Source organism: Hemitrygon akajei, chromosome 9 (assembly GCF_048418815.1).
Source record: "Hemitrygon akajei chromosome 9, sHemAka1.3, whole genome shotgun sequence".
Taxonomy (NCBI): Eukaryota; Metazoa; Chordata; class Chondrichthyes; order Myliobatiformes; family Dasyatidae; genus Hemitrygon; species Hemitrygon akajei.
In genome coordinates this window covers 44429333-44444722 of record NC_133132.1, presented here as the reverse complement: position 1 = coordinate 44444722, position 15390 = coordinate 44429333, and the positions used below count along the sequence as shown (strand labels likewise).

The 15390-nt window shown below is 40.9% G+C and overlaps 1 protein-coding gene across 3 annotated transcripts in view; it reads left to right on the top strand.

The window, feature by feature from the left end:
* The window catches only part of pdss2 (prenyl (decaprenyl) diphosphate synthase, subunit 2), a 233442-nt gene that overhangs the window by 89722 nt on the left and 128330 nt on the right, over positions 1 to 15390 (top strand). For 2 of the 3 annotated variants that reach the window (XM_073055869.1, XM_073055870.1), the window contains exon 3: positions 10164 to 10298. The exons of the other annotated variant lie outside the window; for it this stretch is intronic. In XM_073055869.1, the coding sequence (XP_072911970.1) occupies positions 10164 to 10298 (135 nt within the window). The remainder of the gene's footprint in view (positions 1 to 10163; positions 10299 to 15390) is intronic. 3 annotated transcript variants of the gene reach the window in all.

Here is a 15390-nt window from a genome sequence, read left to right as displayed (position 1 = left end):
TAAAGGTACATTTAATATCAAAGAAAAGTACACAATGTACATCCTGAAATGCTTTTTCTTTGCAACCATCCACGAAAACAGAGGAGTGCCCCCAAAGAATGAATGACAGTTAAATGTTAGAACCCCAAAGACCCCCCCCAGCTCTCCTCCCTCCCACATGAAAGCACCAACTAAGCAACAATCCCCCCCTCCCCCCATCAGCAAAAAATAGCATTGGCATCTACCACAGACACGGACTTGCAGTACTCCAAAGACTACTCGTTCATCCAGTATACAACATACCACAGTATCTGTCTGTCTGTCTGTCTCTGTCTCTGTCTCTCTCTCTCTCTCTCTCTCTCTCTCCCTCTCTCTCTCCCTCTCCCTCTCCCTCTCCCTCTCCCTCTCCCTCTCTCTCTCCCTCTCTCTCTCCCTCTCTCTCTCCCTCTCTCTCTCCCTCTCTCTCTCCCTCTCTCTCTCCCTCTCTCTCTCCCTCTCCCTCTCCCTGTGTCTCCATTTGACTGCGAGAAGGGAGACATAACAAACAACTTGCTGGTTTACAATGTTAAAAGTCTGTTGCGTCGCTTTTTCTGAGCTCTGTGTACAAAGATCTCAGATCTCTGGGCACACAGCCAGAGATCTTCCGTCTCCCACGACACACCGATCTCCTGCCAGGACGGCGACCTTCGATCCGCCCGTCTCCAGAGCCACGAGATCCTGGGCCTCCGAAGGCGAGCTGAGCTCTTGGGCCTCATCCTTGGCATGTCGAATAACAGCCAGCCATGAAACCCCGAGACCGGGTCCCATTCTCACAAAGAACTCCAGGTCAGGGTCTTCAAAAGAACCCTGAAAGGGAACAATAGAGATATTAAAGATGGAAATGGAGCTGTTTCCGAAGACGCAAGCAAAGGAGTCGCCGTTTAGTGCCATCATAACTAAGTTCCGCCCTCTTCAACATTATTAAAAATATTATATCAAACTATCTTCAGGATACATGTATAAGCTTTATATGTAATGTAAATGGATTTCAAATTTAGACTTGGGTCCCATCCCCATGGTATCTCATTTTGTAGCTGCAAATATTCCAAAATCTGAACAAATCCAAAGTCCAAAACATGTCCAGCCCCAAACATTTCGAATAAGCAGTGCTCAACTTGTCCAACATTTAAAAGGCATTTGCACGGTTAGAGTCAGCTAGAAAACGAGCCCTTCGGCCCAGCTCATCCATGTCTTAATGACCTGTCCTAGTCCCATATGCTTGCATTTGTCCCTTACCCCTTTTAACCTTCCCTATCCATGTACCTATCTAAATGTCTTAAATATTGTAATTGTACCCACATCTACCACTTTCTCTGACAGCTTGTTCCACAACATCATAACCCTTTGTGTGAAGCTCTCGTCTCCTATCTGAGATCACCTCTCAGAACTATCTGTGATACACACAGATCTGCACATTGTCTGGGAACCTTCCCAGCACCTTGTGGAGTTTTCATTTGTGACGTCAAGTAAGAGCTCAAAGAAATGTTTCGGATTTCGGAGGTTTTTGGGTTTTGGAATTTTGAATAAGGGGTAGTCAGCCCGTAATTGGCTGTCCCTCTAATACTTTCCCTTGCAGCTTGTTCCAGATAACCACCACTCCGTATATGAAAAACTTAATCTCGTTTAAATTCCTCCCCTCTCACTTTCAATGAGCCTTCTAGTTTTCGATATCCCTGTCCTCTCTGTGCCCCTCACAACTTTATGAATGTCTAAAAGGCCACCCCTCAGCCACCGACAGTCCAGAGAGAACAAACAAACCCATTCTGTGCAATCTGTCCTAACTGCAGCCCTCCTTTCCAGGCAGCATCCTGGTAAAATCACTTCTGCCCTCTCTCAATTGTCAACACATCAATCCTGTACTGTGGAGATCAGACCTGTACAATATATTCCAAATGCAGTCAAACCAAAGCTGAAGCATAACACCCAACTCCATTTAAATCTGTTTCCTTTCACCTTAAACCCTTACTCCCAAGTTTAAGGCTCCCCTACTGTGGGGGAAAGACTGTAACAATCCATTTTACCGTTGCCCCTATAAGGTCCCCACCCAGCCTCCTGTGATCCTGGGAAAACAGTCCCAGATTTAGCATGTGTAGCATAGTGACCAGAACCACACAAAACACCAGGTATTGTCTCACTAATGTCTTTTACAGTCTTAACGTGCTGGACCTTCTCAAAGGCCATGCCAAAATTCACTGCTCTGGGCTCATCTGTCCATATGGTCATCTCTTTAAAATAAAATTTCCAATAAATTCATGAGATGCTATTTCCCACGCACAAAGCCACGCTGACTATCATTGCCTTCCAAGTGCAGATGGATCCTTTTCCTCAGAATCCCCTCCAGTAAAGTTTCCACCCCTGATGTTAGAGTCACTGGTCTGTAGTTCTTTGGCTTGTTTTTGCAGCCGTTCTTAAATGAAAACATAACGTTGGCCATCCTCCAATCTTCTCATGTCTCACCAGTAGCAAAGGAAGATACAAAAATCATTGCTTAGTCCTCTCCGATTTCTTCCCTTTTTTCTCACAACATCGTTGGATAATCTTGGTCATACCCCAGGGGTTTGTTCACCTTGATGTGCCTTAATACCACCAGTATCTCCTCTTTTGTAGTTGGCAATGTTTCAGTGCATCACTGTTGTCTTTCCCATATTCCCGAGCATGCATGGCCTTATGAGAATTATTAATAAGATTTCCATATGTTCATATTGTTCATAAAATATTCTCTGGTCCACGTGTAGATGAACACACCAGTTCTAAAGGGGGCCTATCCATCCTCAAGTTAATTGTTCAAGTCTCTGCACCCCCTTGTGCAAAATTAGCTAATTTCCCTGAGAAGCAGGATATAGACAGTGTTATTGATGGTGAAATATGTGATATTATCTTATATGACTTGGACACTAGTCTTAAGCATTTTCATTCACTTCACATCTTAAGAAGTGACTGAGAGCACAGAATAATACGGATAATGAGAGATGTACAACAACTACCGGATCCTGAAAAATGAATGAATTGAAGGAATATTTCCATTACAATCTTTCTTGATAATCCTGTGTTTCAGTTGCTGAATTGATCACCAGGTTCTGAGGAGGAAGCCATTTGCTGGACTAAGGTTACTTCTCATAATGCCTCCCATTTTCCAATGTTATTGGTGCAGAGGCAGGCATTAAATCCCGTATGTTGACACATGCAAAAGTGATGTGCTGATGTTTAACTTCCTTCTCCTTTTCTACTATAGCCCCCCATCAACATATACATGTTTAGCTTCCTCTTAAATTCGTCTGTTCTCATCACCTCTGCTCTTTGGTAGCTTTAATGAAGAGTTTCATGTTTGTCATAAACATCTATCTCTGTTTTTCACAATTTATCACTGTGTATTCGAAAGATGATCTTCTGGCTTCTTTCCGTTGTTCGCAAATGGTGAAAAGAAATCATACATGGAGTTCAGTAGTAGATGACAAAATGCACTGAGTTTCAATCCAAAGCTCTATTACTTGCTCAAGTGAAGTTTAAACCTGCTACCTCTAAATATATAACAAATGAACTGTAGACCTAGATCTACTTCCATACATTTATTTATTTAGTGATACAGCATGGAATAGATCCTTCCAGACCTTTGAACCACGCTGCCCCAGCAACCGCTGACAAATCCTATTAATCTTAACCTAATCACGGGACAATTTACAATGACCAGTTAACCTACCCAGTATGTCTTTGGTCTGGGGGAGGTTTGGAGGACCCAGAGAAAACACACACATTCCACAGGGAGGAGTACAGTGACTCCTTACGGAACGGCGCTGGAATGGAGCTCCAGATGCCTGAGCTATAGTTGCGTTGTGCTGCCCTGTATGCGACCGTGGTGTCCTCAGTTACCAAAACTGGTGTTCTGTTCCCTTTGTAGCAATTGTAAAATAATGTGGGAGACTTTTTTTATGCTGCATTTATGATATATTGTCATTTCTTCTGCATTCAGATCCCAACAAAATTTGTAACTTTCAAGATTAAATACTTCTACAGTTCCTGTATTTATGTAATTGAGTTCTAAATCAGGGCTTTGACCCAACATGCAACAATTCCTTTTCCCCTAGAGATGGTGTAAATCTGTTGAGTTCCTCTGACAAATTGTTTGTTGCAATCGAGATGATGTGGAATTGTGGGCAGATGCCTGACCAGATGAATGGAACTCCTCCTCTCCTGGAAAGGAAATTATATTTTCAAATGATCGTGCTTGAAGTGAGCTTTATGCTCCTGTAGTTTGGTCTGATGTAGCAGCTTTTTCAGTGTGCATCATTCAAATGAGTTTATAATGCTAGTGCTAATGAGGGACTGACTAAGGAGGAGATCTATTCTGGTACTGAACTCCATGTATGATTTATTTTCCCCATTTACAAGCAGCAGAACGTTCAAATCAAATGGTTCCATTTAATATCAGGGGCCGCTCCCCAAAGCCACACATCTTCCTGGAGACAGCCAAGCACCAGGCCGCACGACTGGTCCGAAAACCCACAGCTTGCAAAGAACCAGCTCAAAATAACCTCAGCCGCCTTGAAGAGAAAAGGAAGACGTAAGAGAAGAAGAATAAACTGTTTCATGGGCTAAGTGAAAGAAGCTGCCTGGGTCTGCAAAAACCCCTGGCGCAGTCTTTCCCAGCTCCTCCTGGCGTGGAAGCCAGAAGATCAAATTTTCCCATCCGTAGGACACACAGTGATAAATTGGGGAACAGACTGAGACAGATGTTATTTAAGGGTGGTTGTTGAAAGTGTTTTTCTTTAAACTAGCCATATTGCAAATAATTCTGCACGGTTCCTTTATAGTACAAAAATATAAACTTTGCTTGTATTCAATCAGACAATTGTGAAATGGCCTGTTGGGCCAATACAGCAGATGAGTAATTACAACATAAATCAACTACTCTGCGCTGAAGGAGGTAGTGAGATTCCCTTATCTCTATGCTTAATGGTTCCCTGGTCCACCTCTGAATTTTCCCAAGGGTTACATTTTTAAGTTTAGTTATTAAATTTTTGCAATATTACTTCTTGTATAATTTAGCAGAACATGGATTTTTTTTGGTATTTTAATTTTACGCTCTAGCTTTAACTAAGAATTTGATAATGCTGTTTCTTGATACATCATTGAAGATAAGCAAGTGGACACTTCACACATTTCCTATATTGCGGATGTTACATTTGCTTTGCTAGTGCACTTGGAATTTTTCTTGCTGCAGTTTAAGATTTAATTTATCTTCATTTTGCTTTCAATATATTGTAGTACCTAACTAATAATCTGAAGAATATTGATATAGCTGACATTATTTATGACTTCCTCATTATGGTAATGTAAAATGGTCTTTTTAAAAAAATCTGTGTTTCACAAAGGATGATGCAATCTTTTTAGAACAGGAGAATTAATTTCAAATACCGTAGTTGATTTGTAGTGTAGTGATGAGAAGGTATGTCATTTTCCTAGTTACATTTTTTTGTTATAGAGTGAAGGATTTTGTGGCCTAATTTCATCATTAACCAACAGAAGGTGCTCGTGATAGAAAGAGAAAAATTGGCCTGCTGCGACAGCATGGACCTGAATTCTAAGACAAATGGACAAATTCTAAACATGCCTAAGATTTTGCAATGTAGATGCTGTCGTAATGAAGGAAAGTGAAAGTACATTTCTCCAAAGCAAGCTCCCACAAATAGCAGTGAAAGAATCGGTCATATTTTGTTGAGAGATGAGCACTGACTGTGAATGGATTAAAAAAAAATCCTGCTTTCCTTTAATATAGTGCTGCATATTCTCTAATATCAATCTGTTGGATTTCCAGCACTGTGTACCAGTGACCATTCTTCAAGGGAAGCTCTCTTAAGGACTTCTGGGCACAGGTCTGCTACTGTGTAATGCAGGGGTTGAGAACTAGTAAGCATACATCTGTCTCTGAGTAACATTTGGTTATAGTGACTGGTCACGCCTGTGATGCTACTTATGCAATGACAATAAACTTGATTTTGGACTTTAATACTAGTGGGCATGGAACTGACACCACATTACACTGGAGTGCACTACAGGTAAGTATTTTGTTAGTACTAATTACAGTTCCAATGAACTCTTTTAAGGTTCTGGGACAGGTCTAATAAAAGATTCCCACCCCTTCTGCAGAAAACTAGTGGAGTCATTAACAATGAAGAAGTGTGTCCAAGAATACAGCTGGAGGTAGATTAGCAGGAGAGTTGGGCATTGTGGTGTGCAAATTGGATTTTGCAGAGGCAAGTATGATGTAAAGCACTTTGGGAAGTTGAATAATGTTAGGATATGCAGAGTAAATGATTGTGACCTTAAGAGACTGTTGTACAGAGTGATGTTGGGCTGTAAGTCCATTTCTTCCATCGAGTGGTGAATGCAAAAAAGCATTTGGTCATGCTTGTTTTGGGAGAACGTGGTATTGAATTTAAAAGTTGCAATGTCATATTCTAGCTGTACAAAATATTAGTTAGACTTTGCATGAAGAGTTACATACAGTACTGGTCGCCACACTAGAGGGAAGATTTCGTAGCAATAGCAAGGATGCAGAATGTTGCCTGGGATGTAGGCTGTAATTATCAGGAGGGATTGGATAGACTGGTTTGTTCTCACTAGATTGGAGGAGTCTGAGGGATGACTTGTTAGGGGTCTATAAAATTAAGAGGGGAATAGATGGGGTTAAAAGTTAGAATCCTTTTCCGAAAGTCGAGGAGTATAGAATTCAACAGCAAAGATGAGATGAAAAGATAGAGAAATACACGGGAGATTTGAGGTGTATGTGTTTCACATGGATGGTGGTGGTATTCTGAAATGAGCTGCTAGAGGATGTGGTAGAGGCACGTACAATTACAACATTTAAAAAGTGCTTTGACAAGTTACAAGATACATATGTACATGAACAAAGGGATTCCCTGATAGAATAAAGGGAGAATATTTGTTTTCTTTCTTAACTAGTGGGAAATGTTTGCCGTACAAGAGAAGAGAGGGTTGGCAGGCTCTTTTAACTCTTTTATGAATATTCCCAGATTGCTCGGAGTGTTACTTCTGCTGCAGTATCCCAATGAATGTTGACGTTTATTGGACAAGTCAAGCAAACATTTTTGCTGCCCACCAATCAGTAGGAGGCTCGAGGCTTGTAGCATACTGTGGTACATATGGTAGTGGTTAAGTTTTGGTTAGGGGCCATGAGATTGAATCTCGCCATAATAGCCAGGGGGAATTTAAATTCAACCAGTTAAATTAAATCCAAGGTTTAAAGGAAAGAACTACTATTTACATTCACTCCCTCAGTTTCTGGAAAACAGTGATGATTGTATGAGGAGAGACCAAGCATGCTCGGCCTATTCTCTCTCTCTCAATTAGAAGAGAGAAACACAATCTTGTTGAAATGTATAAAGTTCTTGTGGGGCTTGATAGGGAGATGTTTCCCCTGGTTGTGTGTAAAGAAAACAGTTATAGTCTCCTATTAAGGATTTGGCCATTCAAGACTTAAAGTCAAGAGGATAAGAGGGTAGTTAATCTTTTGAAATTTTCTACCCAATATCACTGTGTAGCTTTAGTTACCTAGTACATTCATGGTAGACATTGGTTCCCTTAATATTCAAAGTTGTCTCCAAGAATATCTGGTTAATGCAGACAAATGGCAGTGCGATCAAAGATCATCCAGCTCCAGTGCACTAGGTGCAAGGGGCTGAGCCATCCTCTTTGTTCTCTATGATTGAAATTCTTTTCAGGAGTGCATAGAGAATTTCGGAAAGTAACGCATTTCCGATCTGGAAATAAGAAATAAGATAAAAAGTTCTCAAAAGCTAACAGAAGTCAAGCAGGATCTGTGAAGGAAAATTGTGTTAGCGTTTCAAGTTGATGGGGTTTATTTCATTGAATTGAGGCACAGACCATTTTTCACTCTCCACAAATGCTGTTTCCCCTGCTGAGTCTTCACAAGATTTTTCTAGTTTAAAGCAAATGATGATGGGTGTGGACAAAGATGGTAAGGACACTAGTGAAATTGTGAATGGGAAGGTCGTTAGGAGCTGTGCTGTTTGTGCTTTTAAATAAGACTGAAAGCATGAGTATCTATTTATATATTTCAGCAAAATGGTTTCTGCAAGTGGCACTTAGAAGTGGTTCAGTCTGTCGATCAGTTCAACCTTCTGCATTACTGACCCGGAAAATCAATGTGCTGGGGGCACTTGGAGGGTTGAACAGCATTTGTATGGGTGGTGGATGGAGAGGAAGAAATTTCTCTGATCAGGAGATTCGTATGTCTCTATCTTGGTATCTAGTTATTGAAATGAGGTACTTTTATTAAAATATCACATTTTTGACTTCTCACCTGGCTCTTTGTCATGTTTATCACTGTAAAGCTGGCCAAAATCTGTGGTTAATATACAAAGGTACTGTGTTAACCATGGAAATGAAAGTCAAATTGCTACAAGCAATTGCATAAGACCAATGGCTCCTGTTGTAACAGACTCTCCTCAGCTTTTTACCTCCCGTTCTGCCGAAGGGTTTTGGCTCAAAACGTCGACTGCACTTTTTTCCATAGATGCTGTCTGGCCTGCTGAGTTCCTCCAGCATTTTGTGTGGATGTTGTTGATGTTTAACTCCCTCTGCAGTTCAGCAAGTTGAGATGAACAACTTGTGCTGATCTTAAATCTTCACATCCTGTGAAGCGGTTAAAAAAAGAACAGAAAACATTTTAGTGATAGGAAAACTGAAATTGGTGGATGTGCACAGCATCTCGATACAAAATGAAATGCCCCCAGTCAGTTGCTGAATAAGGAAAATAATAGAATGATATATTTCAGTCATCTTTACTCTTTCAATTTACTTGGTAATTTTCAATTCAAAATTCAGAGGCTATGGCAGATTATTGAAGTTTCTGGAAGGGTCCAGGATTGACTCTTACTTGTTTCCTTAACTTGGTATGAAACTGTTTGGAAATACTGTAAGGTGGTAATAATTCTGATTCTGAGATAAGTATGACAGGAGATGCTGCACTGCCTCACAGTAAGATGAAATCAAATAATGACTCGTTTATTCAACTGCTTTTTTGAGAGAATAATGTAGAAATATGTTCAATGAAGTGTTGTTGATTAACCCAGAGGTTTCCGTTGGCTTTTTATCGAAATAACAATGAAAGAAGGAACCCTATCAAGTAGAGAGTGAATATATAACATTAAAGTGTGCCTTTAAAGGTTTTTTTTTTGCAGATGGCAAACAAATCATTTTGGTAAGCAGTTTAGTGAGATTCCATTTTTGGGCCTGTTAATATACAAGAAGGATAACCCATCATGATACATATTTTATTTATCTTTTTTTGTGTATATTGTCATTCCTGTGTTTGTTGCAGATGTACAGTATTCCTGCCCAAGCAACAAATTATTGGTATATTGAGTTAGAAATATGTAAAGCCTTAGATATTAACATTCCTACTCTTGCCCTAATAGCTTTCCAGGAGCCCCTCTCATTCTCTGTGATCTTATCCATTGGCCTCCAAGAGATTTGTATTCCTGAATTATCGATTTTTGAGCTTGCTGATTTCAATAAGACAACTTTTGACTGATACCTTCAGTTGCCAAAGTCCCTGAATTCCCTAAATTTTTTATGGTTAACTTTAATAACAATGTAAGATCTCAAATTTAAGGAAACAAATAATTTTCTGCTTGTGTATGCATTTTGATGTCAGAATTCAGCTCTTGGTGTGCAAAACCTCACTTCCTTGCAAGAATGTGATATAGGACCATTGCAGGATTTCCCTCTTAATGTCTTGTTTTACAGCTGTTTTACCAGCCCCAGATATACAGGGATATATTTGACGACTTGACCATAAGTCACAGAAAATGTTATTTATTTTGCTGAAATACTTAAATAACATTTCATCAAATATTAAATAGAAATATTAGTTTTTATATATAGAACAAATATAACGTAATGGTTCTGGTTTAAACAAAAGTGCATTAAGTATTTAAACATTTAAACAATTTACAAAATATTTCTGTAGGGAATTGGTTTGGTAGTTCAGTATTAATAGACGTGTTCTATTACAATATAATTGTTGGCATTCAAAATAAATATGTGGACTTTCTATCTGTAATCCAATAACATGTTTTTTAAAATCTTTTTTGATTCAATAGGGGGTTTGTGTATGACAACAAGAACAGCTTACAGCTGCGAGGTCTGGTTGTCTTGTTGATGTCAAAAGCAGCAGGACCGAGTGAAACAGCAGAGTCCCGACTGGAGGGAGACCTAGTTAGTGGAATTTACCCCAGGTATGCTTTTCTTTGCTGCAATCAGTTGCCACTAATCAGAGGTCTGTTTGGTAGAAGGAGGAAGCTATTTTTATTTTTCATTAACATAATTTCTCTTTGTCATTCATCACCAGCCATCTGGGTGAGGTCCTAGATATTTAGTAATAAATACAATGAGTGTGATTAGGATATGGAACTCTCAATCAACACAAGCAGAGGCAAATAGTATGGATGTATTTAATAGAAATCTGAACAGGCAGATGAGAAATAAAGGACCAGAACTAGATGCCATTGAAAATCAAAACAAGTGCAGATACCGGAATATAAGATTAAGGAGCTGAAGTGGTCATTGATCTGAAAAGCAAATTCTATTTCCATCGCTTTTTCCATGGATGTTCTGTGAGCATTTCCAGCGTTTACTGGTTAAGCTCCACTTGTGTTCTACACATATTTTTGTTTCAGGTTCATAGAGAAATACAGCACAGAAACAGGCCCTGTGACTGATCTAGTCCAGGCTGACCTGGTCTTCTGCCTGGTCCCACCTACTGCACCCAGACAATATCGCTCCAAAACCCTCCCATTCATGTACTTGTCCAAGATTCTCTTAAATATTACAAATAAACCCATTTCTACCAGCTCGTCCTTAAGCTGACAGCTCGTTCCACGCTCATACCACCCTCTGAGTGAAACCATTTCCTCTTAGATTCTCCAGAGTATCAGCCAACCTGAAGGAAAAGATCCTGCATGCATTCTGCACCCCTCATACATTTCCTTACCTCTATTAGACCTCACCTCATTCTCCTGCAATCCAGTTAGGAATGAAGCCCTAACCTTTTCAACCTTACCCTATAACTCGGGTCTTCCAGTCCCAGCAACATGATTGTAATTTTTCTTGGCACTCTTTCAAGCTTATTGATATCTTTCCTGTAGGTTGGTGACCAAAACTGCACACAATACTCCAAATTAGGCCTCACCAATGTATATACAACTTCAAGATAACATCCCAACTCCTGTACTCTGTACTCAGATTTAAGGAGACCAATGTGCCAAATGCTCTGATGCTACTTTCAAGGAATTATGGATCTGTATTCCCAGATTCCTTTGTTCTACTACACATCTCAAGAGCCCTATCATTTGATGCATAAATTTTACCCTGGTTTGTCCTGACAAAGTGCAACACCTCAGACTTGTCTGCATTGAATTCCATCTACAATTTTTCAACCCATTTTCTTAGGTTGTCAAGGTCACTGTGCAAGTTTTGATGGCCTTCCTCACTGTCCATTACAATCCTACCACAAAGCACATCATCATCTGTCCCTCTTCTACTTTCCATAGAGATCATTCTATATGTGACTCCCTTGTCCGCTCATACGTTATCTCCCCACTGATCTTCCTCCTGGCACTTACTCCTGCTAGCATGGCAAGTCCTATACCTACCTCTTCCCTTCCTCCCTCACCACCATTCAGGACCCCAAACAGTCCTTCCAGACGAGTTTGTTGGGGTCATCTATTGTACCTGGTGATCCATTGCGGTTTTCTCTAGATCGATGAGACCCAACTTTGTTGAGCACATTCACTCTGCATGTCTTAAAAGGCAGGATCTCCTGGAGGCTATCCCATCAATTTGACTTTCTGTCCATGCCCTCCTCTACTTCCATGATGAGACCAAACTCAGGCTGGAAGAGCAACACCTCATATTCCGTGTAAGTTCACTTGTCGTCCCTGCAATATTCCTTACATTGAAATAGACGCATCTCAGAACATTAGTCCCACTATGCTCATCAGCTAGTTGATTTCTGTTTTTAAACATGAGAAAGTCTGCAGATGCTGGAAACCCAAATCAACACAAAATGCTGGAGGAACTCAGCAGGTCAGGCAGCATCTTTGGAAATGACGTTTCAGGTTGCACTCGTTCCTCAGGACTGAAAAGGAAGGGGGAAGAAGCTGGAATAAAAAGATTGGGGGAGGGGAAGGTGACAGGTGAAGCCAGGTGGGGGGAAGATAAAAGACTGGAGAAGAAGGAATCTGATAGGAGAGGAGAGTGGACGTAGGGGAAAGGGAAGGAAGATGGGACCCAGGGGGAAGTGATAGGCAGATGAGAAGAGTTAAAAAGCCAGAGTGGAAATAGAGGAAGAGGGGAGAGGGAGGGAATTTTTTTTTTAACCAGAAGGAGAAATCAATATTCATGCTATCTAACTGGAGGCTACCCAGATGGAATATAAGGTGTTGTTCTTCCACCCTCATCGTGGCACAGGAGGAGGCCGTGGGCCGACATGTTGAAACAGGAATCAGAATTAAAATGTTTGGCCGCCAGGAAATCCTACTTTTGGCAGAAGAGGCAAAGGTCCTCAATGAGCAGAATTCCAGTTTGTGACGGGTCTCACCAGGGTAGAGGAGGCTACGTTGGGAGCAACAGCTTTGTTTTTGCTTGTTAGCTCAGCCTCTGCTTTCCTCATAGCCACTCCAATGCTGCCCTTTCATTTTAATTCCATCCACCATCCACCAGAGAGGCACTAGCAAACCTTCTTACAAGGCTATTGGCCCCTCTCCAGTTCAGATACAAGCCGTCCCATTTGTACAGGTCCCACATGCCCTGGATGAGAAAGATTGGAAGCCCTCCCTCCTGCACCATTTCTTTAGCCAGGTGTTAAACTGCACTATTTTCCTATTTCTCGCCTCATTGTGGCACAGATGGCAATTTTGAGATCACTACCCTGTCTTGTAATGCAACTCTAAACTCCCTGAGCTTACTTTTTTGACAGACAGACAGACAGACATATTTTATTGATCCCAAGGGAAATTGGGTTTCGTTACAGCCGCACCAACCAAGAATAGTGAAGAAATATAGCGATATAAAACCATAAATAATTAGATAATAAGTTTATCATGTCAAGTGGAAATAAGTCCAGGACCAGCCTATTGGCTCAGGGTGTCTGACCCTCCGAGGATTTTTATGATTTTAAATGATTTTTTAAATATCATTTCTAATGCCACCACAATCTCTAACGCTACCTCTTTCAGGACCCTAGGGTGCAGTTCCTCTGGTCTAGGTGATTTATGCACCTTTAGCTCTTTCAGCTTTTTCAGCACCTTCTCTCTTGTAACAGTAACTGTACCCACTTCTCTTCCTTCACACACTACAACATCAGGCACACTGCTAGTGTCTTCCACAGTGAAGACTGACGCAAAATACTCATTTACTTCATCAGCCATCTTCTTGTCCCTTATTATTATTTCCCCTGCCTCATTTTCTAGCGGTCCTATATCCACTCTTATTTCTCTTTTATTTTTAACATACTTGAGAAAACTTTTACTGTCCACTTTGATATTAGTTGCTAGCTTTATCTCCCTTCTAATGATTTTTTTAGTTTCTCTCTGTAAAAACAGACAGACAGACAGCCAGCCATACTTTATTGATCCTGAGGGAAACTGGGTTTTGTTACAGCCGCACCAACCAAGAATAGTGAAGAAATATAGCAATATAAAACCATAAATAATTAAATAATAATAAGTTAATCATGCCTAGTTGAAATAAGTCCAGGACCAGCCTATTGGCTCAGGGTGTCTGACACTCCGAGGGAGAAGTTGTAAAGTTTGATGGCCACAGGCAGGAATGACTTCCTATGACGCTCAGTGTTACATCTCGGTGGAATGAGCCTCTGGCTGAACGTACTCCTGTGCCTAACCAGTACATTATGGAGTGGATGTGCAACTTGGACAGCATCCTCTTTTCAGACACCAACGTCAGAGAGTCCAGTTCCATCCCCACAACATCACTGGCCTTACGAATGAGTTTGTTGATTCTGTTGGTGTCTGCTGCCCTCAGCCTGCTGCCCCAGCACACAACAGCAAACATGATAGCACTGGCCACCACAGACTCATAGAACATCCTCAGCATCGTCTGGCAGATGTTAAAGGACCTCAGTCTCCTCAGGAAATAGAGACGGCTCTGACCCTTCTTGTAGACAGCCTCAGTGTTCTTTGACCAGTCCAGTTTATTGTCCATTTGTATCCCCAGGTATTTGTAATCCTCCACTATGTCCACACTGACCCCTCGGATCAGGCTTTGTCACCCTTCCTGCCTACGTCATTGGTACTGATGTGTATCAGAACTTCTGGCTGCTTCCCCTCCCCTTGAAGAGTGCTGCGGACACAATCAAGGATGTCTCTGACCCTGACATCTGGGAGACAGTTTACCATCTGGGACTCTCATTCTCTTCTACAGAGTCTCCTCAGTTATAGGTGATCCTGTGTGAGAGGCCAGTTGGATGGCCTTCAAAGTTGACAGTCAGGAATAATTTTGAAAATACTAATTTGACAGTCAAGATGTTGTTTTCCCCCTTTTAATGTCTCCCAAAATAAACAGAGTGGAACTACACTAATTGATACACTGAGCCTACTTTATACCACTGTGTAAAGGAGCACTATTCTCTATGCTTTGGTAAAAAATTAATCTGGAGGCAAGGTGGATTTTCAGTTCCTTAATGAGTAGTTTTACTTTCTCACTGCTGTTAGCACCATGAACTACTTTTAACTGTAGTCAACAATGGTGAATATGAATGGAAAAATGTGTGATATTCTAGCCTTAACTTTATTCCAGAGGCACTCAAGTGATTGTGTTGTCAGTCAAGAACAGCTGTATCCCGCTGTTTTCAGTCTCTTGAATGGACCTCTCATTCTCTCAAAGATAAACTTGATCTCCAAATCTACCTCATCGTGCCTTCTGCACCTTATTTACCACTCTACATTGCACTTTCTCTGTTACGGTAGCACTACATTCGACATTTTGTTTCCTTTTTCACTTCCTCAATATACTAATGTCTGGAATACCCTGTCTGAGTGCCACGCAAACAGATTTTCACTGCATCTTGGTACAGTAACAATGGTAAACCAATCCCAGTGTAAAGGCAAACAAATTCAGCTGACTTCAGCCAAAACCTGGTGTATTTGCATTTGTTCGATACTGACTTCTAAGCTGCATAATACTTATTTTAAAAAGATACTACACCCTATCCTCATTATATGCGTCTTCAGACGATATGGATTCAGTTATGCGCGGGACCTATTTCTACCAACGTCTCCTTATATGCGTCCAAAACTTGTAGAGATGCGA